General features: G+C 44.6%; 1 protein-coding gene across 1 annotated transcript in view; it reads right to left on the reverse strand.

Annotated features, from left to right (window-relative positions):
- Nucleotides 1-24,378, reverse strand: part of Capn13 (calpain 13) — a 70,102-nt gene extending 45,724 nt beyond the window's left edge. Inside the window, exons 1-4 of the mRNA XM_052745666.1 lie at nt 24,156-24,378; nt 11,906-11,978; nt 10,965-11,080; nt 4,693-4,829 (exon numbers count right to left, since the gene is read on the reverse strand). Of these exons, the coding sequence (XP_052601626.1) occupies nt 4,693-4,829; nt 10,965-11,080; nt 11,906-11,978; nt 24,156-24,353 (524 nt within the window). The 5' untranslated portion in view covers nt 24,354-24,378. The remainder of the gene's footprint in view (nt 1-4,692; nt 4,830-10,964; nt 11,081-11,905; nt 11,979-24,155) is intronic.
- Nucleotides 24,379-27,888: the final 3,510 nt, after the last annotated feature.

A 27,888-nucleotide genomic window follows, 5' to 3' on the forward strand; every position in this document is an offset into this window, starting at 1 on the left:
GCATGATGGTCAGAGCCCCTGCCTTGACTCTTTGCTTCTTTTGCTATTATAAAATAATAAAATGGGAGTCTGGGCCTGGGTCCATTCTCACCTCTGCCTGTAACAAGGTACTTGGCCTTGGAGATGACCCTTCTCCATTTTGTTCTTGGAGTTTCTACTAGACATAGCAGGGTGGACTGGGATCACACTGGGGCCCTCAGACACTCTTTTCCCATCCTATTTTTTACCTTGGTCGCTTTCCTCCTAGAACCACACAGAAGTCCGGCAAAAACATGTGAGCAAATACGTGTTAAGTGGCCACTGTGTCCCAGGCACACGTGCTAAGGGTGACTTAGAAAAACCTCTTACTACAGAAACCTAAGGATACACAGACCAAAAGGGCAAATCAATGGGACACGCGTGTGACATTTACCCACACTGTTTAAAATGAGTCCTGATCTTATCGCCTCCCTGGCCTCCCTGTGACCTCAGGTTCTGATGGGCTTTACATTCTTTATCTCCACAGTGTGCGCTCAGTCAACGACACAGGTTCTCTTTGATCAGGGTTATGCCCAGTTAGGTCTGAAGACTTAATGTCACAGGTCTTTACTGAGGACAGCAAAGCCAACAAGGGCCATTCCAAAATCTATTAGTGCTTCGCTGCACCAAGCTTCCGTGCCGGTACCAAGGGTCCCTCCCAGTTCTAAGCAGGACCCATGAAGGTGGTTGCTCCAGGAAAGCGACTGGGGGCTTTGACCCTTCTACACGGATGTACCCCATCTCAATGGCTCTGGCCTTCATCTGAGGTCTGTTACCCACATGACTCTGCTGTCACCACAAAGACACCACACACAATAGAAGGGCTCCCTGTCCACTCTACCACAGTGAGCATCCCTCCTCATGTCGTCCAGAACCTTCTCTCGGTGTCTGTCCTCGGTGCCTACAAAGCCTGTCCCAGGAGCCATTGGATGTTTTGACAGATCCAGGCTTCTGGATCCTGCTGATGCTTCAGGAACACGTCAACTATTCTTAGTCCCAGTTGCTGACAGGAAGCAGGAGAGAGAGAGAGAGAGAGAGAGAGAGAGAGAGAGAGAGAGAGAGAGAGAGAGAGAGAGAGAGAGAGAGAGAGAGCGCAGTGCCTTGTCACCCGAACCCCGGAATTCTGAGTGAGCCTCCTGCTTGGGCCTCATCTCGAGGAAATGAATGTCTCCATGCTCTGACAAAATAGAAGCATCCAGATGTCTAAGCCTGAGCCTGACAGGAGGCTGAGATGCTGCATTTCTTACCCATAAAGACGCCGCCAGGGCTGATACGCAGCCTGCCAGATCTTGTCCCCATCTCTTCAATCTCCAAACACAGACTGCTCTGCCTGACACTTGCCCGATCTGATTAATTTACTTCCAGACTCCCCAGCACGGTGAGAAGTGGGAACTGGGAGTCCACATGGTCACTGGGCTGCTTCTACTCCCTCACAGGGCCAGCGGCCTCTGCCACAGACAGCTGCGCTCTCCAGGTTTGTGTGGGGGTCCCAGGGTCAGGCAGCAGACAAGATGGATCTCTTTCTGGAGAACTGACAACGTCAAGAACTGGCAGGAAGAAGCTGGGCGGACAGCTCTTGGTCCTAGCTTGGTCTGGACCACTCGGTGACCTTCTTGGGCCTTGGTTTCCTCATCCCTCACAGGAGGGAGTGCTCGACGTTCACAGAGGCCTCTTGGAGCTCGAGCTCTGAAATGCTGGCATTCGCTTCTGCATTCGGCAACTCTCCTCTTCGGGTGGGTGGGTCAGGGCAGAGCTTTTAAATAGCTTTAATAGTTTGAAACATTTTATCCCCAGCTAGATTTCTTTAGGCGGGAGAATGTGGGATTTGGGCCTAGTCTCCCATTTCTTTTCAAGCTGAATGATTGCTTTAGGTCAGCTGTTAACAAAATGGGGTCAAAGTCATCATTTCCGTCCTCAAGCTTTCTAATTCTCCCAGGCTCCCTCTTTTTACATAAGGGAAAAAAAATGAGGCCCAGAAGTGATAAGGGTGGGATCTAGCCTGGAAAGATAATGGCGATGTTTGTGTAAGTAGCTTAGGAGTGAATTAACCTCCCAGAACGCCTGCTCTGGTTCAACAGCCCTGGCTGTTATCTCGACTTCTTCCTCCAATGCGAACGCACAGCTCTTCCCAACAAAAGAAGGGAGAAACAACTTTAGTTTTTCCACAAATTGCCTCTTAAAAAAAGAAAGAGGTCTGGAGGAACCTCTTCATCTAGATTGTGAACCCAGCCAGGCTGCACCCCTGCTATGTGGAGTCCCAGGCAGGTGACCAAGGGATTCAGTGGCTTGCATCTGTTGTCTCCTGGTAGCTCAGAGACTCAGCTTCTTCCTGTGTGAATGAGGAGCCTTCCAACCCTATGTCCCTTTCTCCTCTTCCTTTTGTCCCCAAGGATGTGGACTGCATCATGGTCTTTCTCCTGTGAGCTATGACTCCCCACCCCACCTCTCTGAAGTACTGTTCTCTATGTCTCTGCCCATGCATCCTTCTGAGGGAAACAATCTCATCCACAGCTCTTGCCCAGCGGGCTCTATGGCCACGGAACCCTGGCCATGGTTGAGGAGGCCAATGGGAACCTAGTGTAAGCCTGGCCAGTTAGACTGCCAGTACCTGGAACCTCATAAGGAGCAGGAGATAGGGTTGAAGGAGCAGACTAAAGCCTGAGGGAGAGAGAAAGAACAAGGCCACCAGGCCAAGCTCTGCTATGACGGGCCAGGAGTATTCTGAGAGAGGGGAAGTTAGTGGAGTGAGCAGAGATGAGACAGGGAATCAGGTAGGCCGCTGCATTCCTTCTTCACATCAACCATTTCAGGATGTTTAATATGCAACATTTCTTTCCTCTGTGTTCTTGTAAAATGCACACTGTGGTGGCTATAGCGTCCATCTCTATAGATGGCTTCATATTTTCCTGCTCAGTGTTTCTTGCCCCATTCACTTAGAGCCCACCCTCCAAGGATCACCCTGGGCATAGATTGTGTATGTGGCTTCCAACTGCCATGGGGCTGTCCATGGAGTACACCCACCCCATGGTACCTGTGCACCCTGGCCTGGATACAGCACACCACACCCACAGTGCCATTGGGAACAGCCCAGGCCTGTCCTCGTAGAGCCCTTCTAGAGAGCATCCTCATGGGGTGTGACATATGCCTGTGAGTAATCTAAGAGTAGTCAAGTGGCCCTTAGAAGGTTGTCTCAGGGCATGTCCATTAGGGCTGTTTCTTAGACTCCCTACATACTGGCAGTCACTTGGTCTTAACCTAGCTTTGACTTTTGCAGTCTAAGAGCACAGAGGGAAGCTGTCTTACTTTTAAAAATTTGCATTTTTTTTCTTTTTTGGTTGTAGAAAGCCTGAACCTCTCTCTCAGGCATTGTAAGAGTCTTTAGAACAGTGCTGTGCTCTACATAGATGTGTGCATGCATATCATTATCCGTATTCGCTTGAGCCAGACTGCTCTAGTGTCTGAGGCGGTGCCAAACACAGTGCCTGGCATATGGTAAAATGTTCAGTGGGCATCTGTTGAGAAAGTAACCCTGAAAGCTTAAGGGAAACAAGCGAGCTGGGGTGCATGCAAATTCTGAGCTTGTCAGGACCGCAAGGTGGTCCCTGAACATCCTGGGTGGACCACAAGAGAGGGAGAAAATCCTGCTCATCAACCATTGCCCCACAACACAAATGCGATCTCATGGCAGCCACACAGGACCCTCACTCAGTTCCTGGACCACAGTTTGAGGTGTTTCACTCAAGCCTTTGTCTGTCTCCCTCTCATGGCCTCTACCCACAAGTCTCCCTCTCACTGTAGCGTCCTACCCATGCTTCCATCCTCACTCAAATGCCATGTCTCCCAGCAGCCTTAGCTTGCCTCTCTGTAGGTCAGGGAGTCAGGATCATTTCCTCATCCATACCACATCAGACTGTGAGCAGGATGATAGCCAGCCCAGTTCTTTGAATGTGCAGCCTTCACACCGACTATGAAACCAACCATGCAATGAAAGGGTTGGAAACAAATTTTGTCAGTAACGGCATGGGCAAGCATTCCTTGTCATTATTTCCTAAATAATACAATATAATGACTATCTGCACAGGGTTTATAGTGTGTTAAGTATTATATGCAATGCATGTATAGATGATTTAGAGTATGCAGGATGTGTGTAACTTATATGTAAATACTATTTCATCTCATATAAGGATCTTCAACATCATGGGTTCTAATATCCAAAGGATTCTTGAACCACGCTCCTTCGGATACCAACAACAACTATGGTTCATCTTACATTTGTCTAATCATTCATGTTATGTGGGCCTAGAGCTGTCTAGTCCACAGCTCACTGTGTGTCTGTGGGTCCCTCCTGATGGCCCCAGGATCAAACCTTAAATCTGGAGATTGTTTACAGAGATTGTTTCACCAGCTGACAAGGGCTCTGATGTTCAAATGGACAGTGTTTGCTTCTTTGTAAGGTCTCACTATGCAGACCAAGCTGGTTACAGTGATCCACCTGCCTCAGCTTCCCCAGGCTGGGATCAAAGGTGTAGTCCACCACACCCAGGACACTGCTTGCATTCGGAACAGATACTGAGAGAGCTGCAGGGCCAGCTGGCAGGAAGCATCTGTGAGGGCAAGACACTGGGCAAGCAGAGCCAGCACAGAAGCTGGACAGAGAGGCTTGCCCACACTTACTTGGCATAGGCTTTCTCCATCAGGCAGGGCCAAAATTCCTGGTTGCCTCTGCGAGGATGCACAAAGAGGAAGTTCTTGCCTATGACAGGCAATCGGTCATCAACCACTACTTCCACCCAGTGGCCACACTGCCAGAACTGGAAAAAAAAAAAAGACAAGGATATGTCTTAGTAGAGCTGGGGCAGGAGGGAGTTTCTGTAACTACCTGACCTAAGCCAAAACATTTTTGTAACTTCATTTCCATAACCCAGTAGCAAACTCAATCCAGAGCAGTATCACATCCCAAAGGGCATAGGCATGTCATCTCCAAGGGTAAGAGCAATAAAGGAGGCGCCAATCAAGACAACAAGACAATTAACTCAGGGAAATCTAAGCAGGGAAGAAGGATGCATGGGCTCTACTTCAGCTTTGCAATGAACTACAGCCTTATTCTGACAAATCCCTTGTGAGCTTCAGACAGACAGAGGAGAGTCCAGATCTTTCTTGCACACACAGGGCGGCAGGGGAAGCATATGTAAAATAAGAAGAGTGGCAGGTGCAGGGCTGTGGCAGGGCAGGACAACTGACCCGGAGCTGAGGGCTCCAGGAAGGAAGCATGTCAGGCATACTGCAGATGCATCTCAAATGACGAAGACAGAATGGACCAAGGCCTGGAGGCGGGATGATGTGGCTGGCTCAGGAGGAGTGAGCAGTGACAGCCTGACTCTGGCCCTTCTGTCTTCATGTCACAATGGCCTTGCTATTATAATGGACAAATGGAGCTGGCTGGTGCTCTTACTGCTAAGAGCACAAATGAGCCAGATGTTCCTCTCCAAAGCAGACTGCTTTCATCTTTAGTATTCAGCTCTAAATGGTTCACCCGGGGACATCAGCAGATGAGGAACATTCATTAAAAAAGAACGCTCTGAGTTTCTTCGTTGGCTTCCACTGGGCTGGATGGAGCACCGGGACCTCTGGTTTGGGTCTGAACCGGATGAAGGTAAGTCTCCTCCAGGTGAGCTTGCTAAAGTGGGGTGGATGTGAGCGCTCATCCATACCACCCTTTCCACAGCTGGAGGTCTCAGGGTTGTCACACCCACCTGAGGATACACTATCAGAGCAGAGATGGAGAAAGAGACTGAGATGTCAGTGGAAACAAGGTAAAGATGTTTTCATGGTCATGAATGAGCCAGGGCACTCTAGCTGGCTTAGACACAACGGGATGAATGTTACTCCTGAAGCTATCAGTAAGCTGTGTAAGCATTGAAATTCAGGAAACAGGGATGCTACTGAGAACCATCAAGGAAAGCTAATCACAGTTCCCAGAGGGCAGACAAGAAGGCCATTTAAACTTTGGACTTAGTTGGGTAGACACAGAGAGGATAATGTCCAGTGGGTAGAACGGTGCCTGAATTTTGGTTTTAATCTATTATCTAATAACAGTTATTAGGCAAGATACTTACTTAACCTTGACTCCATTTCCAGTCTGTCAAATGATGGTATCATGAAAGAACCACTTAGGAGGCTAAAACTGAGACCAGATGAGACAGGGAGAGGGACGGAGTGGTTTTGAGCCACTATGATTTGTGGAATTGTATGGCTGTTTTGTTCAGCAACCAGGGTGGTGTCATGACAAGTGAGAATGCCCAGGGACAAGGGAACTATTATGGCCAGTTTTGTCTCAGAAATCACTCTCCTCTCATTCTCCCACTAGTAAGGCTTATCAAACATGCTTTCTGTATGCAAGGAGGACACCAGATAAGATTGCTGTTGCTGGAGATCAAGAATACACACACACACACACACACACACACACACACACACAGCATATGTATATGATTAATTATGTAAAACAGGAGCTTTCATTTTAAGTATATGTATTTAAATAAGCATTGAGACATATGAATAAATAATATAAAGACAAAAAAAATAAACTGACTGATGGTCAGGAATGTGGCCATGTCCTATTTCCTGGGTGAAGAGGACAGACCTATTGGACAGTGTTTAAACCCTTCAAGAACCATGCACGTGCCCTTTTGCCAATGTCATGTGCCTGACAGGGAAATCAGAATTTTTCTGGGCAAAGCATCTGAGGCGCCTGGGCACTGAGTGCTTTCTAGAAGTAGAGTCCAAGTTCACAGTGGTAGGAAGAGAGCGACAGAAATCAGCACTGTAGCCAACACTGGGGAGTTTTTTTACTACATTTGTTTGTTGGTTTACGTGTGTGTGTGTGTGTGTGTGTGTGTGTGTGTGTGTGTGTGTGTGTGTGTGTGTACACCACAGCACGTGTGTGGAGGTCAAAGCACAACTTGTAAGAGTCAGCTTTCTCCTTTCATCATGTGGGCTCTGGGACTTGAACACAGGACACCAGACTTAGGTAAGTCTGATAAGTGCAGAGTCATCTTATCAACCAAAGGTACTGGCGTAACTGGTCGGCTTTCTTTGTTACATAGAAGGGCAGAGGGCGTTCTGCTGGGTCTCTGGTTATCCTAACCACCTAAGGCATGGCCCAGCAATGCTAGCAGTCCTGCGGTGAGCCTATGCTCTGTTCAGTTCTGGATGTTCTCTGGTGCCTCTCAGTGTGGTCCTTGGATCACGATCAGTACCAACATCACTAGGGAGCCTGTCAGAAGTATTGCCTAGTTGGACTTTGGGAAGTAAAGAACAGGATTTTTTTGTTTTGTTTTGTTTTGTTTTGTTTTTTTTTTGTTTTTTGTTTTTTTTTTCGAGACAGGGTTTCTCTGTGTAGCTTTGTGCCTTTCCTGGGACTCACTTGGTAGCCCAGGCTGGCCTCGAACTCACAGAGATCCGCCTGGCTCTGCCTCCCGAGTGCTGGGATTAAAGGCGTGCGCCACCACCGCCCTTTTTTTTTTTTTAAAAAAAAAGAGGACCATCAATGATGGAATGAAAACTAGAAGCAGAAGGAGGCTAGTCTTTAGGCTGAATGTCTCTTTCACCTTCAGGAAAGTGTGTGTGTATTTTACATGTATACATTTGTGTATATCTACGTTTGTGTATGTATGTATGTATGTGTGTGTGCATACTGCTGTGACTGAGCCATCTCCCTAGCCCAAGAATATTTTAGTTTATATTTTAAAAATTACTTTGTGTGGTGTGTGTGCGTGCGTGCATGCATGCGTGCATGTGTGAGTGTGTGTGTGTGTGTGTGTGTGTGTGTGTGTGTGTGTGTGTGTGTGTGAAGGTGTCCATAGAGGCCAGAAGATGGTATCAGTTCCTCAGGAGCTAGAGTTGTGGGCAGTTGAAGCCATTCAATGTGGATGCTAGGAACTGAGCTCGGGTCCTCTGGAGGAGCAGTACATGCTGTCACCTGCTGAGCCATCCATCTCTCCAGCCCCCCAAGAGTAATTTTTAAATGGTACACATCTGAATGTACTCTAGAGACATTTCTGAACTCCAGGGAGAGATAGCCACTTAGAGACTTGAAGTTTGACAGCACATGTTACATGTAAAGTTGGCTGACACTGGTGCTGTGGGATGGTCTGTTTGTCAAGTGTGTTGCTGATTGGTCAGTAAATAAATCACTGATTGGCCAATGGCCAGGCAGGAAGTGTAGGCAGGACAAGGAGGAGAATGAAGCTGGAAAGTGGAAGGCTGAGTCAGAGAGACACTGCAAGCCGCCACGATGACAAGCCGCATGTGAAGATGCCGGTAAGCCACGAGCCATGTGGCAAGGTATAGATTAATGGAAATGGATTAATTTAAGCTGTAAGAACAGTTAGCAAGAAGCCTGCCATGGCCATACAGTTTGTAACCAATATAAGTCTCTGTGTTTACTTGGTTAGGTCTGACGGCTGTGGGACTGGCGGGTGACAGAGATTTGTCCTGACTGTGGGCAAGGCAGGAAAACTCTAGCTACACACTGGACTTTTCTACAAAAACGGAAATAATAACACCATGGGACATTGGGAAATTCTGAGGTTAAAGAACATTGACAGGATAATCCAGATCAAGCCAAGATGTTCTTCAATGAGACCAGATAAATTCTCATATAGTTTGAGAAAATTATGCAAGGAATGACTTCTATCTGATAAAGTTAAATAGAACACAATCTCAAGGTAAGAAGAAACATGGCTGGAAGAGACTGTCAAGAAATGAGTGTTGAATGTTTCTGACCAAAAAATTACCTATAACAGTGAAAGTGAGACCAGTAAATCAAAAACAAAGACTTAAGAGGGTCTGTCTGTGTGCCTGATGTGGCATGTGTGGAGATCAGAAGACTACCTGCTGGAACAGGTTTTCTCCTTCTACCATGTAGAGCCTGGGTCTTGAACATAGGTCATCAGGCTTGGTTGGCCCAAACCTGTTGAAACATCTTGCTGGCCCACAGATAACAAGACATTAAATGAACTATCAGAGAATCTCAGGAGCAGCTTTAAGACATTATATTGGGAAACATTCTTTCTGGTAAAGCCTAAATATTAGTAAGCAACTCCAGCTATCTGTGGGTATAAGGACAAAGGTTTAAATTGTGGCCAGGGAATCTGCTGATTTAGTAGAGTAGTGGTTGCAGGTTCTCCTCCGAGATAAATGACTTCATTAGCTGGTTCTCATATATGCGTGCAACATTAAACAGATGGAGCAGGTTATGTTTATGTATGTATGTATGTATGTATGTATGTACATATACTTATAGGCATATAATAACAATTAATGAAAAAAGAGGCCATGAGTTTGGCAGAGAGCAAGGAGGGGCATATGGGAGAGTTTGGAGGGAAGAAAGGAAAGGAACAAATGTAATTACATTGTTATTTCAAAAATAGAAATTAAAAAGAAATAACTCCAGGAGAAAGAAGTGATGCAAACTAATGAATAGCTGCTGAATATTCCAGAAGAGCTAAAGAAGTCATATTTTAACAAGAGGTGGGGTGAGATAGTTTAACTATTGTCTATTATACTTTCCTTTTTGTCTACTTGGCTGAATATTTGATTAGCAAACATTACTCAAATGATTTCAAATAACCAAGGGTGTAATAGTTCACTTTACGAAGCTTGTATAACTCAGACATGATTAAAAAAATAACATAATGCAGAAAATAACTTCAGATATGACACAGACACAGAAATTCTAACGAAGTGCTTAACAAACTGGAGCCGGTGGCATCATCAGGAAAGCCCCTTACTAAAATCAAGAGGAGGGAAGAGTTTGACTCTTGTCACTCTGATTCAAAGGATGTGACAAGGCAAAAGAACAAAAATAACAACTCAGGGTATTAAAAGAGGAGAAACAAGTCCGGGCGGTGGTGGCGCACGCCTTTAATGCCAGCACTCAGGAGGCAGAGCCAGGCGGATCTCTGTGAGTTCGAGGCCAGCATGGTCTACAGAGCAAGAATCAGGAAAGGCACCAAAAACTACACAAAGAAATCCTGTCTCGAAAAACAAAACAAAACAAACAAAAAAAAAAGAGGAGAAACAATTGCAGTTGCATGAAGATCAGATCATTAGGTAACTAAAGTAATCCAGATTCAACCATAGGAAGAACTAGAGAGAGAACTTGATAAGGTGTCCAGAGAGTTTACTATGGAATCAGTGGGGGAGGAAAGCCAAAAGAACTTCACATTGGCTCTATGGTTGTAAAATATTTGAGGATAAATTTATGCAGAAGGGCACAGCACCAATATGAAAACATAACTGTAACATTTTATGGGCAGGCATAAAATCAGTTCCGAATAAATAGAAAGATATACCCTGTTTCTGGATAGGAATAATTAAAACAATAAAAATGTAATTTTTCCAAATTAATACATAAATTGCATGCTGTTCCATTCTACATCACAGTGGTTTTTCTGTTTAATTAGACAAAATTATTTTAAAATTCCCATGGAAGAGAAATGTGCAAGGATTACCAAGGTATTTGAGAAAAGAAGGATGAATAATGAAGCAGAATACATCTGTTCCAGATGCTGCAATTTCCTGTAATATTCTTGTCACTAATATCATGGAGTGGGGCAGGAATAAGAGGCATGGACTCCATGGTCATGACCTTTAGGTTCTAGGTCAATGGTTCCTTCACTACTTGTCATGTACCTCTCAAAATATGCCCAAAGGACTCCTTAACATCCTCTTCCGACCATTTCTATCCCCATGCAAACATCTCCCTCCTCATCTTCTCTGTGTGTGGCTGGGCCATAAATGGAAGGTAGAACGCTGTTTTGGAGGAGGAAGGGTAACTGGCATTCAGATGTTACTCCCAGTTCAGGCTCCCAGGTCATGAGAATGTTCATGGCTCACAAGAGTTCCCCATCCCAGAAGGAGTATACTTGTGGTGCACATACCCGGAACCGGAAAATCCCAGCATACTGGTGTGAATAGCTTTGGTCCATCAGGATCTTCTGCAGACACTGTGGGTTCTGGGTCAGGGAGCCCAGTGCCGCCAGGAACCAGCAGTCTCCTGGGAGGGGATGAAGCCATAATTGAAACTAGTTGTACCCAGAAATCCCACCCCCTGAATTTTACAGGTTGTGGATACCAGAGTTAACAGATCTTCTTACGAATACAGAGTGAATGTCAATTAGAAATCTTTGAGACCAGAACATTTTCAAATTATTTTAAATTTTCAACTATTTTCCAAGCAAGATGGAGAAGAGGTGTTAGTGCCGGTGATGTAGGTATTGGGGGACAGGGTGTGGAGTAAGGTCTGGTGAGGAAGGCCAGGGAAGCCCCAGATAGGCTTTAGCAATAGGGGGTTCAACTTACTCCCTGACACTTTTTCCTAGAGTTTCCCAGGACTGACATCCATTAATTTTTTTTTTTAACCACTGAACAAAGTCAGCAATGGTACTTTATATAATTGCAGAAAATGCACCTGTATTTTTCTTTGCTAATATTTGCCCTGCTCCTTTTCTATGCAGGGAAATCTCTAGCCCGTGCAGAAGTTTTCTCTGCTTCCCCTTGACAGATGAGTAGCCTTGACCTTCTCCACAAGTATTGATGTGAGTCCTTCTAAATATGCTTCCCTCCTGTCTCAGTCTCCCCCCCCCCCCCCGTGCCCCCAGCTTCACTGTCAACACCATCAATTCTCTCTCATGCCAGGCACTGTGCTCAGAGCGGCAATCACAAAGAGACCCTTAGAGGGACCCTTTCTCCAGTTAAGGGAAATTCTAATGGGCAGATTACAGGCTGGTAGTTGGCTAGGTGTCTATGTACTTGGTTTAAGACTGATTTCCCATGCAATGACCAAGTCAAAAGGCTGGGATGGGAGCTGTGGAGTTCTTACCCGCTCTTCCTTGCTGGATGTCAAATCTGCTTGCACCTTCCAGGATGAAGTGAGGCGGATCCTCTGATAAGTCCTTACAAAAAGACAATGAAATGCTATGAGCTTCTCTCATTCCTTTTTGCCTCAATGTGGTACCCACAGCATCATTAACTTTGCCTTTGAGAGACAGAGGTTAATTATTAAATAGATGCTTACCGTATGAATTAGGAAAATTTCCTTTGTTCTTCAGGTTTTATGGCTCTTGGGAAAGCAAGTGTCAAAGGGGTGTGTATGGAGCTGACAAGACAGGCAATAAACGCACAAAGAAACTACACAAGGAGACTTCATAAATAAGGTTTGAAGATCTTTATATCAAATAGTCAGCCTGTCTGCTCCCAACAAGCCTGTGTTTTATTAGACGGTTATAAACAAATAAAAGTGAATAGGATCCATTCGTCAGAGGAGACTTGGAGAAATACCAGGACTACACTTTTTCTGAGTAAAGCTTTTCCTGGGAAATGGTGGTCTTAGTTAGGGTTTCTATTGCTGCTACGAAACACCATGACCAAAAAGGAAGTTTGGAAAGAAAGGGTTTATTTGGCTTATACTTCCACATTGCTGTCCATCATTGGAGGAAGTCAGGACAGGGACTCAATCAGGGGAGGATTCTGGAGGCAGGAGCTGATGCATAAGTCATAGAAGGGAGCTGCTTACTAGCTTGCTTCCCCTGGCTTGCTCAGGTTCTTATAGAACCCAGGACCACCAGCCCAGGGATGGCACCACCCACCATGGACTGGGCCTTCCCGGATTGGTCACTAACTGAGAAAATGCCCCATAGCTGGATCTCATGGCGGCATTTCCTCAACGGAGGCTCCTTCTGCTCTGATGACTCCAGCTTGTGTCAAGTCGACACACAAAACCAGTCAGTCCAACAGCATACTTCAGAAATCATCTTGGCCATTCCCACCTCTAGATTCCAGTCCACTGACATGCTACACAGGACACAAGCTTTGAATTACCCAGATCTTTGCCCACCCCTCACCTATTCACAGACTGAGTCTGGGAATCCTCCATCCACCCTTGGCATCTAGCCCACACACACTTCCCGGCCACAAAAGAAGAACGCTCCAGTGTCAAAGAGGGACAACATCTGGGCAAATTCGGAGGACTCTCAGCAGATGTGAATATTATAAAATCCCTAAGGGGGATCTCCAGACACTAGGCTCCAACTCCAGGGCCCACGCGCCCTCTAAATTTGTTTCCTTTAAGGAGGCCATGGGGTTTTCGCCTGTAACCTCTCTGTGAGGCTCTTCTACTGTATATGTTTGCATCATCTGGTAACTCTTCCACAACTGTATCCTCTCACATTGAAACATAAGTCCCCAGAGAGCAGGGCCCTAGCATCCACAAAAGGACAGAGACCTACTGTTGTTGGTTGTTTTTGTTCTTTTGGGGGTCCACCATCTAGCTCCCAAATAAATCACACACACACACATGGAGGCTTATTCTTAATTATAAATGCCCAGCCTTAGCTTGGCTTATTTCTAGCCAGTTTTTCTTAACTTTAAATCATCCTGTCTATCTTTTTTTCCTCGGGGCTTTTACCTTTCTCTATTTCTGTATACTTGGTCTTTCCTTCTTACTCCATGGATGGCTGTGTAGCTGGGTGGCTGGCCCCTGATGTCCTCCTTCTTTTCTCTTGCTCCTTCTCCCTTCCTCCGAGATTTCTCCTCCTATTTATTCTCTCTACTTGCCAGCCCTGCCTATCCTTTCTCCTGCCTTGCTATTGGCCATTCAGCTCTTTATTAGACCATCAGGTAACACAGTTACACAGTAACTGTAACACAGCTTCACAGAGTTAAACAAATGCAACATAACAGAATGCAACACATCTTTGCATCATTAAACAATTGTTCCACAGTATAAACAAATGTAACACACCTTAAAGTAATAGTCTATAACCTACACCATAAATAACCCTCTCCACCTGTCATGTGCTGCCAGAGTTTCCTAGTGAAAACATGGACTGGAGACAAACAAAGGTGCACCCACCTGCATTTTCTCAAGCAAGGGCATCTTCCTACCAGCCTTCACTCGCTTTCTTGGAAGTGAATTGACCCCGTTAGATGCCAGGAGAAACACAGTTTGGCTCTCCAATAGGCCCTCTGTTGTAACCAGGTCCCCAATTCACACAAGTAGGAAAAACTGCTCCAAGGGACCATGGTCCTGTGCACTGGCTGTGGAGTTCATTTTAAAACAATGTGGGTGTACTTCATTGACCATGGATTGTCTTTTTCTACTGGGAAAAGGCGCTAGAGGTCTCAAAGGAGGTGCTATCTGAATGAAGACACTCAATGGTGATGCTCCACTCACAGGACTTGAAAAAGAAGGTGGAAGCCTGGGGAGATAGTTCAGTGGCAAAGTCCTTGCCTTTCAAGCAAGTACGATGATCTGAGTTTGGTCCCCAGACTCTATATTAAAGGCCTGCTCAATGCGAAGGAAGCCATGCTTGGTACCTGAAACCTAGCCAGCTACACAGGGCTAGTAAAGCCAGGGATCTTGGAGGAGAAGCTGTAACTGCTACTTTACTAAACCAGTGTAATCCCTAACTACATTCTAAATATTTGTCTTTATACACACAGATCAGTATAGTTTCCACTCGCCATCCAAGAAACTTCTCTTTGCAAGAGATGGAAACCAACCATTACAGAAAACCAGAACTGGTCAAAACGCAGCAAACAAGAGATCCTGTGGTGCCCAGTCTCAATGGATACATCTACAACACAATTCCGGAACCTGAGACTCAGGGATCACTGAGGAAGAGGGGGCAGAAAGATTGTAAGAGCCAGAGGAACAGGAAGCAGTTTGCTGTGAGATTGTGTCTCCTAGAATGCCAGATCCCATCTCCTCAACATGGCTGCCCAAACATGAGCGGAACAGTGACGGTACCAACAGACATGCTAACAGGGCAGGGGAAAGCCCATGAGGTCTCAACACTAGACAGAAAACGACAGGCCGCCCAGGAAGGCTGAGAACAGGAGAAGAGAACAGGAGAAATAGTCTTCCCCCGGGGAATAGCCCCCAAATTGGTTACTCAATACTGAATGGTCAGCCCTGGAATCACATACATATAAGTAACATTCTATGGACTGATCAGGTTGCATTTATATTTTAGGAGTGTATGTGTGTGTGTGTGCACATGTTTGTGTGTAACAACAATTAAAGAAAAAGAGGTCATGAGTTTGAGAGAGAGCAAGGGGAAGAGGTACATGGGAGGGATTACAGGGAGGAAACTGAAGGAGGGAATGATGTAATTATACTTTCATAACTTATAAAAATAATAGAAGTATATATGTATAAATACATACACACACACACACACACACACACACACAGACACACACACACACACACACACACACACACGCACCAGGAGTGGTATAGTACACTTATAATCCCAGCACCTGGGAGGCAGAGACAGGCAGGTTCCTGAGGCTTACCCTCCAACTAGCCTAGCCTACTTGGCAAATTTCACGTAATAGTGAGAGACCTCATGTCAAAAGTCAAGGTGGATGGTACCTTAAGAAAGGTGACATCTGAAATGGCCCTTTAACTCCCATGTGCACATCTCTACCTGTGACCCAAACACATGCATACACATACATGCGCACATGCATACACATAGAACAGGAGAAGGTGGGGACCACGGTAATTTGGACCAGGAGCACAGCCAATCCTGTAGTTAACCTTATCCACTGTCCAGCTCTTCAGCAGCTGCCCTGTTGACTTTGCTAAGAGGGTGCTGTGTTTGGAAGGTCCCCGCAGACAGACTGCATATGGAATCTTGCCCTGACATTTCTCCCCAGGCGACCTGGGGACCTTGAACACTTTCTTCTTCTTTGCTGTAGCTCAGTTTCCTCATGTGTCACACGGCGACATACATGGAGGAACAGCTGAGCGAATCAAACTCTGAAGCAGGGCGACGGCCGCCATTTTTAAAACCCCCACTAAGCCGTAGATGTTGTCCTCCTAGGCTATGTCCTGCAGGCTCGAACCAAACTCACAAAGTGGGATGAGTCCTTCCATTTGCAAACAAGGAAGGATGTGGAACACTTCAGCACAGCATCTGACAGAGTGTGTGTTCAATAATTATTGATTCCTTTCTCCTGTGTGACAGCCGCAAAATTAAAATGGCTGTGCTCATAGCCTCAAATGCATTCATTATTAAACGAGACAGAATCAAACATAAATTAAGCAGTCAATTCATAGATAATAGAAAGAAAGGGACAAAAATGGGAGGAAGGAAGTGATAAAGAAAACGACCTGTAAGTTATAAAATAAGCCAGAAACATAGCAAGGATAATCAGGTCAATAAATTGTTCTGCTCCGGATAGTGGCTTTACATAGAACTGACCTTTGATAAATATGGAAGAGAAACCCAGGCACAATTAGAAATAAAAATGGGCTTTAGAAATATAAAAGCACAGCAGAAAATTTTATGTTGATCAACTAAAAATACTAATAACTTTCTGAAAACTGATGACGAAATGACTTAAATTAGTAAATAACACCCCAAGTCAATAATCTTGGTCATTATTTTTAAGATTTCAAAGACAATCACCCTTGTATACCTATTTATGTAATTTTCCTGTTGAATTCTCTCCAACTTTCAGGGGGTAAACAAGTCCTGTATCATTTCCAGTTTCAGTTAAGAAAAAAAAAGAACTGTATTGCTGATTAAGAAGTTAGTGGATTCTTATTTATAACCTGAGAGTAAAGACACATACACAAAACATACACATGTGCACACATGTGTGCATGCACACACATGCTGACATCACAAGCCAGACTGACTTAGACTAACTTATTATCATCAAGAAGGAGTTTCCACAGAAATGAAAAGTGCAAGGATATTTTCATTTCAGGATCTCGAATAACACAAAAAAAAGCACTGACATGGGCCCAAAGAATGAAAAATGTAGACTCTTTTGCTAAATGCTATGAAGGCATTTGATAAACACACAACCTTTTACCAAAATAATGGAAGTTATACGCCAAAAACAAAAAGTTACTAGTTATGGGCAGAATAGACCTGAAGTCAATCGTGAGCATCGTCTGTAAGGATACAGTGGAATTGACTGCATCACTGGTGGGCACAGTATCTCCAACTCCTGTCCCCCGAGTGTCTGCCCCATGCCCCATGCCGGGCTTTAGAACCTCCACCCTGATCAGAGAGGTATGATGATCATCAGAAGCCTTTCACATTGGACATCTGGCTTCCTCGAGAAAAAAACCCATACAGAACATATGTAACCGTGGCTGAGACGGAGTAAGCTCTGGGCCTGGGAAAGTCCCAGATTAGCAGGCGGACTTGGCGAACCAAGGCAGTGGGGAAGTTATTGTGATAAGATCCTAGAAGAGATTTGGGCTGAACTACCACCAGATGGTGACTCAGACTCAGCTGGCAACCTGGTGGACCTGCAGGCTGTGGAGGCCTGCCTTCCACACCTGTGAATCAGCAGGTCAGCCAGAGGTAGCATTCGAGACCGACAGCGATCCCCGGGGTGACTCTGAGGCCCAGCCAGGGCAAGGAACGAGGCTCAGAGAAGTTGTTCCAGGTTCGTTTGCCTCCATGGGTTTCTCTTCCCCTCTCCTCACTGCAGTAGCTAGAGTCTTTCCCAGCCTGGAGTGTTTGATTCTGTGAGGCGGACAGAGCCTCGGAGGGCTTAGGTATGCCAAAGGAAGCTGCAGTACAGTTAATTTGGTATGTCAGCTTAACTAGATCACAGGGAGCCATTTATTTGGTAAATATTTTATCTGGGTGTGTCTGTCAAAGAAAGGGTGGGTCGATTGATATTTGAATTTGTGGACTCAGTAAGGAAGGCAGTCTACCCTCTCCAGTGTGGGTGGGAACATCCAATCCTCTCCAACTCATCAGGTACCTGACTATAACAAAGGGGAAAAAGAATTTGCCTGCTCTCAGCTTGGGCTCACAAAATGGTCTCCTGGTCCCAGACTAGGAATCCCACCTGTGGTTTCCCTGGCTCTCAGGCCACTGACTTAAGACTTGTTTGTGTCTCTAGGTCGCAGACTACATATCATGGTATTACTTACTCAGCCTCCAGAACTACATGAGCCAATACCTTTCTCCTGGTAAATACATCAACAGGTTATAGATAGTATATTAATAGGGTTAATATATGAGTACATACTATCAATATGGATGTTGATAAATCATTAATAATATATAATTACACATCAGTGCTATATAGATATGCATCTACACACCCATATATTATAGATTTTGTTAGGTGTTTGGAAAATCTGAATAATACATAAGCCATCAATAATCATCAGACTAAGTAACTGTCAAATTACGTAATCCTAATAACTTAAGTCTAGGCTATAGGTCCTTTTCTCCAGGCCAAGCTTAGGTTACTCTCTGTTATATTAGGAGTATCAGAAACCCATGTAACACACATCTTGGCAAATATCATCTGCAGTGGCAACACAGAAGCCACTGTTCTTGGTCATCTCTAGGGACATCACCCCAGTATGAAAACATTTGCCTCCCAGCATTTTCTTTGAAGACTGCTTATGAATTTCCCACATAAAGTTCCGGTCTTGGGTAAGAAAACACGAATATTAGTTACCTTTGCACAGCTGTGACTAAAATACCTGGGGAAAACATAGAAGAAGAAGGTTTTATTTTAGAACACCGTTTGGGGGATGGTTCATTGATGTCCTTAGTTGCAACATCATGTAGTGAGATGGTCTGTTAGAGGAGGCTGTTCACAGCATAGTAGATAGGAAACAGAGAACAGTTAAGGGATGGGAGACCAGGTAGAAGTTTCAAAGGCATGCCCGTCAATGACCTACTTCCTCCTACTAACCTCTACCTCCTAATGTTTCCAGAATCATCCAAAATGCTGCCATCACCTGGAGACTAAGCATTCAGCACCCAAGCCTATGGGAACATTTCATATTCAATCAGTAACAATTAGACCCATCATCTTGTCACTCAGCCCTTCCAGATGGTGACTAGGCTTTTGCTTGGACAGGTGGCAATATAATTCCTTTCCTGTTTTTCTGAGAGAATTCTGCTGTGCTGTCATCCAAGATTTTTTTTTGGCATGTTGGCAACTGGCTGTTGACACAGTCACTTCCGGTACCTTCTGTTAACTGTTAGGTGATAGAACATCTTTACAATTCACCCTACATTCAGATCTCCATCTTTTCCCCCCCTCTTCTTTTTATGAACAATACATTTTGGTGAGTCACTTCTAGTGAGTGAATGATCCCATCAGAAACTATTCTGACTACATGAAGATATTTCCTGGGCAGGCAAATTCATTGCTGTGAAGTGACTACAGCCTGGATCTACATTAAAGCTGTGAACTGAGCTCCAAGTACCTATTAGAGAATATGCTTTAGACATACCGACCCATTCTTTGGTAGAGGAGTGGGAATGTCATTTTTTCCCTGAATAGGGTCAAAGATGATATTCCAATTCCTTGGTCTACCACAGTGGTGACAATGTGACAATCTGCCATCTTCAGTTCTGTGCTGTTCACTATGATAGGTATAGTTATACATGTTGATTTAGACCAGCAGTTATCAACCTGTGGGTTGAAACCCCTTTGGGGGTCGAATATCAGATATCTTGCATATCAGATATTTATGATTCATAACAGTAGCAAAATTATAGATTATGAAGTAGCAATGAAATAATTTTATGGTTGGGGGTCACCACAACATGAGGAACTGTATTAAAGGGTTGCAGCATTAGGAAGGTCAAGAACCACTCTTTTAGGCTTAAACAACACTAAAATTTCCTTTCCCCAGTCATAACGATCACACTTCAAGTACTCAGTAGACACATTTGACTGCTGCCCATGGCAGCGAATGGAGCAGATGAGCACCTCCATCACTGCTGAAAGGGCTACAGGACACTGCTGATCTATTTAGTGAGCATAATATCATCCACCTTACAGGACTTGATGGTAATTAAATGACAAATTGCATGTAAGTACTTAGTATAATATCTCAACTATGTACACACTCAGTAAGTGGGATTTATTACTATCATCCACAGAACAAAAATTCTCCTAAAAGGCGGTCATCTAAGTACCAAGTTTAATTTAGAGAATGCATTACACACACACCCCATGTTTAATTCTTGGCATTATCTCTTACTGAGAGCAGAGGTTATAGGAAACATTAAGAATGATGAATCCTCGAATTCCCTCCCTACAAGGTCACAGGCTACTGCAGAGCCCAAGCTGAAGTGAGGAGAGGGGCTGGGCATTCCTTAAAGAGAAACAGAACGGCCGAGTAGTGGTGGCACATGCCTTTAATTCTAGTACTCAAGAGGCAGAGCCAGGCGGATCTCTGTGAGTTCGAGGCCAGTCTGGTCTACAGAGCGAGATCCAGGAGAGGCTCCAAAACTACACAGAGAAACCCTGTCTCGAAAAAACAAAAACAAAAATAAAAAAAAAAGAGAGAGAGAAACAGAGTAAGTCAGGCTGTGAGAAACATTCCCCTTCAACTACATTCTAGCAGAAAAACACGTTAGATTCCTTGTTAAAGGGAAGGAGAAGAGAGAAGAGGAAATGCAGGTGTGATGGTTAATCTTGACTGTTAACTTGATGGGATTTAGGACCACCTGGGAAACAAACCTGTGGGCAAATCTGTGAGGGATTTTCTAGATTATGTTAATTGAAGTGGGAAGACCCTCAATGTGGGTAGAGCCATTACGTGGGCTAGGGTTCTAGACTAAACATAAAAGGGAAAGGCTTCTGAACATCAGCATCACGTCTGCTTCCTAACTGTGGACACAATGCAATCAGCCACCTGCCGCCATGCCTTCCTGGCCATGATGGACAATACCCTTAACATGTCAGTCAGAAGCAGCTCTTTCTTCCTGAAGCTGCTTCTGTCAGGTATTTTGGCCCATCAACAAGAAAAGTAACTAATAGAGTAGGCAAAGGGAGAGAGAAAAAGAGTTATTGGGACATGAAACAACTTTTCTGTGATAGGCCCAGAAAACTGAGCCTGGGTCTCAGGCCTCTGACTTGCAGGTTATTGATGAATCTACTGAGCTGGGATGGATACTCCAGGAAGAATAATATCCATGGTGGTTTAGCCATTGCCTAGAATATGGAGTTTCTCTATTGTCTAGAATGTGCTAGAATATGGAGATGGGCTACGGAGCCTTAGAGCATGTGAACCAAGCAGACCCATGGAGAAGCAGCAAGCAAGTTGTAGGTGGGGGGAGGTTGGACCGTGAAAGGGACGGAATACAGAACATGAGGAGAAATGTACTTTGCACATCCCTTCCCAGCAGCCACTTAGCCCCTCACAGTGTTCTCTGACCTATATTTCTCCTTGGAAACATTTGCTGATTTTGTCTGGGGGTTGAAACTGGAATTCTTGAACTGTGAAAGCTCAAGAGCACTGAGGGATCGGAGAAACAATAGTTGGCGTTGAGGAAGTACTTACACTGTGCTGGATACTAAGCATTGCCTTCAGTTCCTTCTTAAAGTAATCACATGTAGTATGATACAGACCCAGTTTTCATCCCTACTGTTTTTCATCTATAAAATGGAGCAAAGAGATTGTCTACGGAACAGAGACTGACTTTATGGAAGGGTTGGTTCCTGGCTGACCACGTGAGACTGGAGAGGCTAATGGTGCATAAAATATCTGTGGCGACCAACAGCCAAGGATATAACATGTAACATAAGTTCAGAATGACATTTTATAGGGGACAATATATTGTGAGGCCAGGCATTTAGGTCTTGGGTTGTCTAGTTGTGTGACCAGACTGATCATTCTACGCTGCTCCTGGTTATATCTGCAGAACTGGACTCGTGATAGTTCTTCACGATATTTTAAAAATCAAAGAGCTTAAAACCATAACACTATGTGCATCTTGACCTTATTACGAGGCCTGGGCCAGGTTGGCTGGGCCTCTTCTTTCAAGACTATGCATAGTCAGGCTGCAGTTGTCAGAGATGCCAAAGTAGTGAAGAGGTATGTACCTGGGTTTTCTCTTTGCTAGCCTATGGGGGAAATTGGTCAACAAAAGGTTTCTCTTTTGTACATATGATCTTGAAACCCCAACAAGTCATTTGTAGATAGTTACCCACTCATTCATTTTTTTATTCTTCCAAATCCTAACAAACCCTTAATAGGCATGCAAGTTCGTGTGCGTAAAAGTATAGCACGTGGCCTTGGGAGTCTTGTTATAACTCTGGGCCCTTCTCTTCCTAACCATGTCATCTCAGTCAAGCATATCATCTGTCTGAACCTGTTTTCTTTCTTGTAACATTAAAAACATAAAGGCTGCAAATAAGATAAGTTACATGGAAAGCTTTAGAAAGTATTATATAAATACAAGTATTGCTAAATTTGGAAAGCGACACACTAAGAAATACGATATTTGAGAATGTATTATAAAATGAACACTAACCATTAGTAGAATATGGGTAAGTCCCTGGGTGTAAAGACTGATGGGAGAATAACCATGGCTTCTAGCTGCCTCAACTTTGGATTTCTGGTCTGATTCTGTTTGAGTTATTTCCACTTGCCTCATTTCTCCTTGATCCCAAGAATTTTTTTATTCATTTTACATACCAATCACAGATTCCCCTCTCCTTCCTCCTCCTGCCCCTTCTGCCTTCCCCCACAACCCACCTCTCATTCCCTCCTCCAACAAGGCAAGGTCTCCCATGGGGAGTCTGCAGAGCCTGGTACATTCAGTCGAGGCAGGTCCAAGCCCCCCCCCTGCATCAAGGCTATGCAAGGTGTCCCACCATAGGGAGCAGGAGCTCTCTACCCTTTCTAAACAGGAATGTTATTAAATTCTCAACAGTCTAAGGTCTTACATAGACTGCTCAGCACCTTGTGATAGAAACAAAAGTACTTCATGAATGAATCTCATCTTTTCAAAACAACAGAGGAGGAAAAAAAATGACCCTTCAGAATTTCTTTAGAGTTGCCTACCTCCTTAGGCGGCAAAGACAACAGCAGAGAGCCGTAACTAAGGACCTGCTGCCAAGGTCTCATTGGATCGACCACACAAGATTTATTAGTGCACCCAGCTTTCTTGAACTAGCATTGAAACCCCACCTGGTTTCCACTGGCCCTTTCCTTTCACAGAAATATAACTGTTCGGGCTCAGGCAAGAAGCTTTCTCTTCAGAGCTCAGTGTCTTGAGTTCTCTTTCTCAGGTGCAGAAGTAAATCACACAGCCTGGGACAAAACAGACACTGTGGCATGTCCCAAGTCCCTCAACCTCTTCCCAGCATCACCAGGAAACACTGTTCCATACAGGCTAGTCTGGTGTTACCCAAAGTGCCCAGTACAATGCTTGCCAGGTAAGCAGTGCCTGAGAACTGTTCTCAGAATCCACTCACAGACTTTGTATTCTGTTTCCTTGTTTCAGGCTGCCCTGGCAGATTTGGAGGTCCAAGGAGGAAGCACCAGACATCCCAACGCATTTCCTGTTTAGCTCCTTTGCATTCATAAGAGTCCCGATGAGATCATGAGAAACTTCAATCCACTGAAATGTTTCCCACAGAGCTTCATGCTCTGACATTGAGATAGTTCTCAAATAAAAAAAAAAAAAAAAGCAGGACTCACCCTATTGCAAGGTAGAGTTAGTGACCATCTGCTGAGGTGGGGGGAGTCAGGGTGATTCAAATGCTGCCCTGCACTACCACTCTGATGTCACGGGGGATGTCTGAAGTCCTTTTACAAGACGGAGGATGTGATTATAAAAGAGAAGCAAAGCAATTATTTGAATTCATCCTCTAGTCTAAATGACTGACATGATATATTCCTTTTGAGGAAATCCTAGTAGGTAAGAAGAAAGGAGCATAAAGACACTGACACCTGAAGAGAATAAAGGGTGACAACCTGATAGATGGGCTCAATTAAAGAGGTGGAGAGACCCCAGGGACCAACTAGCACAACCTCCCAATCCACGACATGCCATTTTTCTAGTCACAGGACTGAGATGTTTTAATCTGCGGATGAGGTCATTGTTAGAACCGAGTTAGAAGCAGTGGTCCAGGCTCTGACTTTGAGCACAGAGCCTTCCCATCCCTTGTACTGGACAGAAGACTGCCGCAGAGAAACCAGATGAATCTTATTTCCTTCCCAGTTTGGTTTGCGGCTGGACTGCCCTCCTTTCCCTAGGAGATACCATGGCCCACAGCTCCCGGATTCAAGGAGCTTGCTGTGTTCCCAGATGGGGTTCACTCACCGGTGGTCGCTTCCATTCCAGTTTTGAAAGGTGTTTGCCCTTGAGCAGCTTCTGGCCTATGGAAGATGCCTCAGCCGGGAATGTATCATCTGTAAACAGCTGACCCCGGCCCAGGCACCGATCCCGTAAAGTCCTGAAGTCCTGATTCTTGAACTTGACCACCGAGGTCTCTGTTAGAGGCTCTGGGTTATGCGCCATGACTATTTCTAGGAAGATGTCTGGAATCTTTTCTTTCTGGTGAGGAAAAAAAAATGATTAGCACCAGAACATTTTGATGCCTCCACTTTTGTAAGACCTGAGGCTCAGATGTCTGCTGTCCCTGGCATAGAGCCCCGGGGCGGGCAAGCCCCAACTAAAATTCATCATCCCTACTTCTGGTTACATTCAACCTGGTATACTGAATTAGCATCTCAGTGTGTTCTTGTGTGCACCCAGAGACTATGAGGGGATTTGTTCCTTTAACGAACATTTAGTGAGCACTGACCTTGTGCCAGGCTCTCTTGTGAATGTTGGCAATCCAAAGATAAATACACCGTGATCTTTATCCCCTATGGGCTCAGTATCAAGTGAGAAAGATGGATTAGACATTCCAACAACCTGCTACCATTCCACAGACACTACTCAATTAAAAATGTGTTCAAAGTCTGTGGCCATAAAGAGAAAGCACCATAATCTCGGACAGCCCGGGAGGACAGATCCATAGGTGGTAACATTTGAATCAGCCCTTGAAGGAAGAAGAATTTACCCGATGGAGAAATGGTGGGTAATGCTTTCAGTGTCTGTAGCGGCCCTGAGTAGCAAGTGCACCACAGAGGCCCTGGAAGCTGGCTTGTGAAGTCATAGGGTATGGAGAATAGGAAGTGAGTTGGAGGGTTTAGTGGGGTTGGGATTGGAATAGTTAAGTACTTGGAAAAAGTGGCTAGAAAGGCAGATTGGAAAGTCAAATTAAGGTTTTTTATTTTCATTTGTTTTTGTTTTGTTTGTTTGGGGTTTTGACAACCACCTGTAAGCATGTGTGTGTGTGTGTGTGTGTGTGTGTGTGTGTGTGTGTGTGTGTACGTGTGTGTACACGTGATGTGTCCTGATCATATCTGTAGATAGGATGGTACTTCTGGAATAAGTAGGTGGCCTGATGAGGGTGAGAATACAAGCAGATTGGAGGAGCCCCAACATCTGCCCTCAGGAGAGACAGTGGTGGAGGCCAAAGACGGTAGAAGGTAGACAAGGCTCAGGTCTCTTTTATAGGTAGAACCTATAAATTAATGAATGAATTAAAACAAAGAGGAGAGAGGAGGCAGTGTGGTGAATGGTCACATGGGTTTTAAAGTTTACATTGTACTTTTACCACCTACCCCTTGGGTCTACAATACTGAAATAGTGCCCATGTCTCTGAACAGATCTCTCTACCTCTATGGGTCTATTGTACCAAACTTAGAGGGTTTGTGATGATATTAAATAAGATTTGACCTAACCAAGAAGCTGGTATACAGTAGGTGTTCATTAAATGTCAGTGTCAAACTTCCTTAATACGTTGTCAATAACAGTTTAGGATTCTTGTCCACGACGCCATACAGGTGTAACAAATGGAATCCAGCAACATGTACATCCCATTCACCATCTGTGAATCCAGCTAGTCTGGATCACAGTCCAAAATTCACCTTATTAGTGGGGCGTGAAACCCCCCTGCAGGTCTTAAAAGTCCTGCTATGGAAGCTTCTTTGGCAAAGATCTACTTAGGTGGCACCTAAAGTCCCAATGTCCATTATTTCCCACCCACTACTGCTTCACAGTGAAGAAATCAAGCAAGAAAGAATAAGAGAACACGGGGAACTAACTTATAAGGGAATAATATGAGCTGACAGCCAAGACTTGTGAATCCTAGGAAAACATATGCAAACTTAAAATAACTTGGCAATTATCTTGCAGTTACTTGGTAGTGGTATGTGGCAAATTACTGAGATAGTGCAAACTCACAGGCAGCCTATTACCAGTTAAGTGTCATTGTATGAGCACATTCAGAGGGAAACTGTACTTATAATTTCTCCCAAATAAGAGATGAATAATTTACATTGGCATTATTTGACTGAGCCCTATAAAACTGGCATTGTTATGGATCAAAAATAGTTAAATGGAATCAGATCCATATAGTTTAACTTAAGGCAAAATAATGGTGAAACACAGACCATTTGATTTGTCTTCAGTTAGCATTATACATGTATTTCTTCAATTTTATTCTTGGGGACAAAAACAACACCAAACTATTCTGTACGCCTCACCACCTGCAATGGGGTTTATACAGAGAGTCCCCAACAAATTAAACAGTAGTGGCAGAGCCGGAGTAACTGCAAGCTATCATTCAAGAGCAGGAAAACAGTGGTAGAAATTGCTTGTCAATTCAAGACAATGGCAATGACAGCTGGTAATGAAGAGTTAGGAAATTGTGGGTTTGCCAACTCTGTGCGTGCTCGGGGAACCGGGGAACCAACACAGCATTACCCAGCTCCTGCCTCTCCATCAAATACTGAATTGGAGTATGTGAAAAAACTCTAGCAATGACCTAATTTTAGCTTATGAAAACCACACTATAGTTACCCTTAATAACACAATTATGGGATTGCTAGTAAGGAGCCCATAATTGCATGTAAAAATTAAAGTTTAAAAGATCTTGTTTCATTTATTTGTCAAAATCATTCAAAGGTCCTATATGTGGGGAATGAGTCCCTGGCCCATTCTAGAGAGGTCCCATTGCCCACTATTGGGTAGTGAGTTGGCTAGACTTTAGGCATGCCCACTGAAGAGTCACTGTCCAGATTTGTAAAATGGAGATAACTTTACATACATAATAGGGTCATTCTGAGACTCAGAAGAAACTCTGCCTATAGAATGCATAACACCATAACTGGAAAGTAGAAAGTGGTCAATGGGTAATCGTCATTAGTACGATGATCATTATCACTTGAGTATAAATGGGTTATGTAGTGGCCTGACATCATCTAAGGCAAGAACTTCCTGTATTCAAGGGTAGGCTAGGATCAGAGGGGCCTGAAGGATGGGGGTAAGAAGGTGATCATTCCTCTCTTGCTCTTTGTCCTTCACTGTCAGCTCATTCACTGGGCTGTCTAGGCCCAGGAGGGAAGGGAAATGCTCTAAGGGGCAGTGGTAGATGATGTCCGCTGTCGGAAGAGGTAGGCCACTCTGGGGGGGCGGGGGAAGAAGCTTTTTCTTTTCAATCCTGTTTATTTAAAACAGTATTTTGATTAATTCTTTGGGAGTTACAAATACATATTCACCATCCGTCTTCTCCCAGATCCACCTCTATCTCCCTACTCGCTCAATTTTCCTGCCCTTGGTGTCTTTACTTTTTAAACCCACTGAGTTCAATTTACGCTGCCCAAGTCCACTTGGGCGTAGGGCCATCTGCGGCAGCATGGTTGACTGACCAGAGGTTCCATCCTTAATGGAAACTGCCTCTCCCTTTCCTAGAAGCTATTACCAATGGTGCCTCAGTCAGGGGTGGGACTTCATGTCCACCTCTGAGGGAGAATCTTGATGGGTAACAGAAAAGACAGACAGGCAGGTTCATTCAGCTAACGGAGACACAATTGTGTCCACACACACACGCAGCACATGTGCCTCAGACCATGTCTTCTCCTTTCTGGACTGTTCATCTGAAGACCTTGATAGGATGTCACTATTATGTGTCCCAGAAAGGACCGATCAGTTTTCCCACCTG

This window comes from Peromyscus californicus, unplaced genomic scaffold, assembly GCF_007827085.1.
Source record: "Peromyscus californicus insignis strain IS unplaced genomic scaffold, ASM782708v3 Scaffold_1__1_contigs__length_55948999, whole genome shotgun sequence".
Lineage (NCBI taxonomy): Eukaryota > Metazoa > Chordata > Mammalia > Rodentia > Cricetidae > Peromyscus > Peromyscus californicus.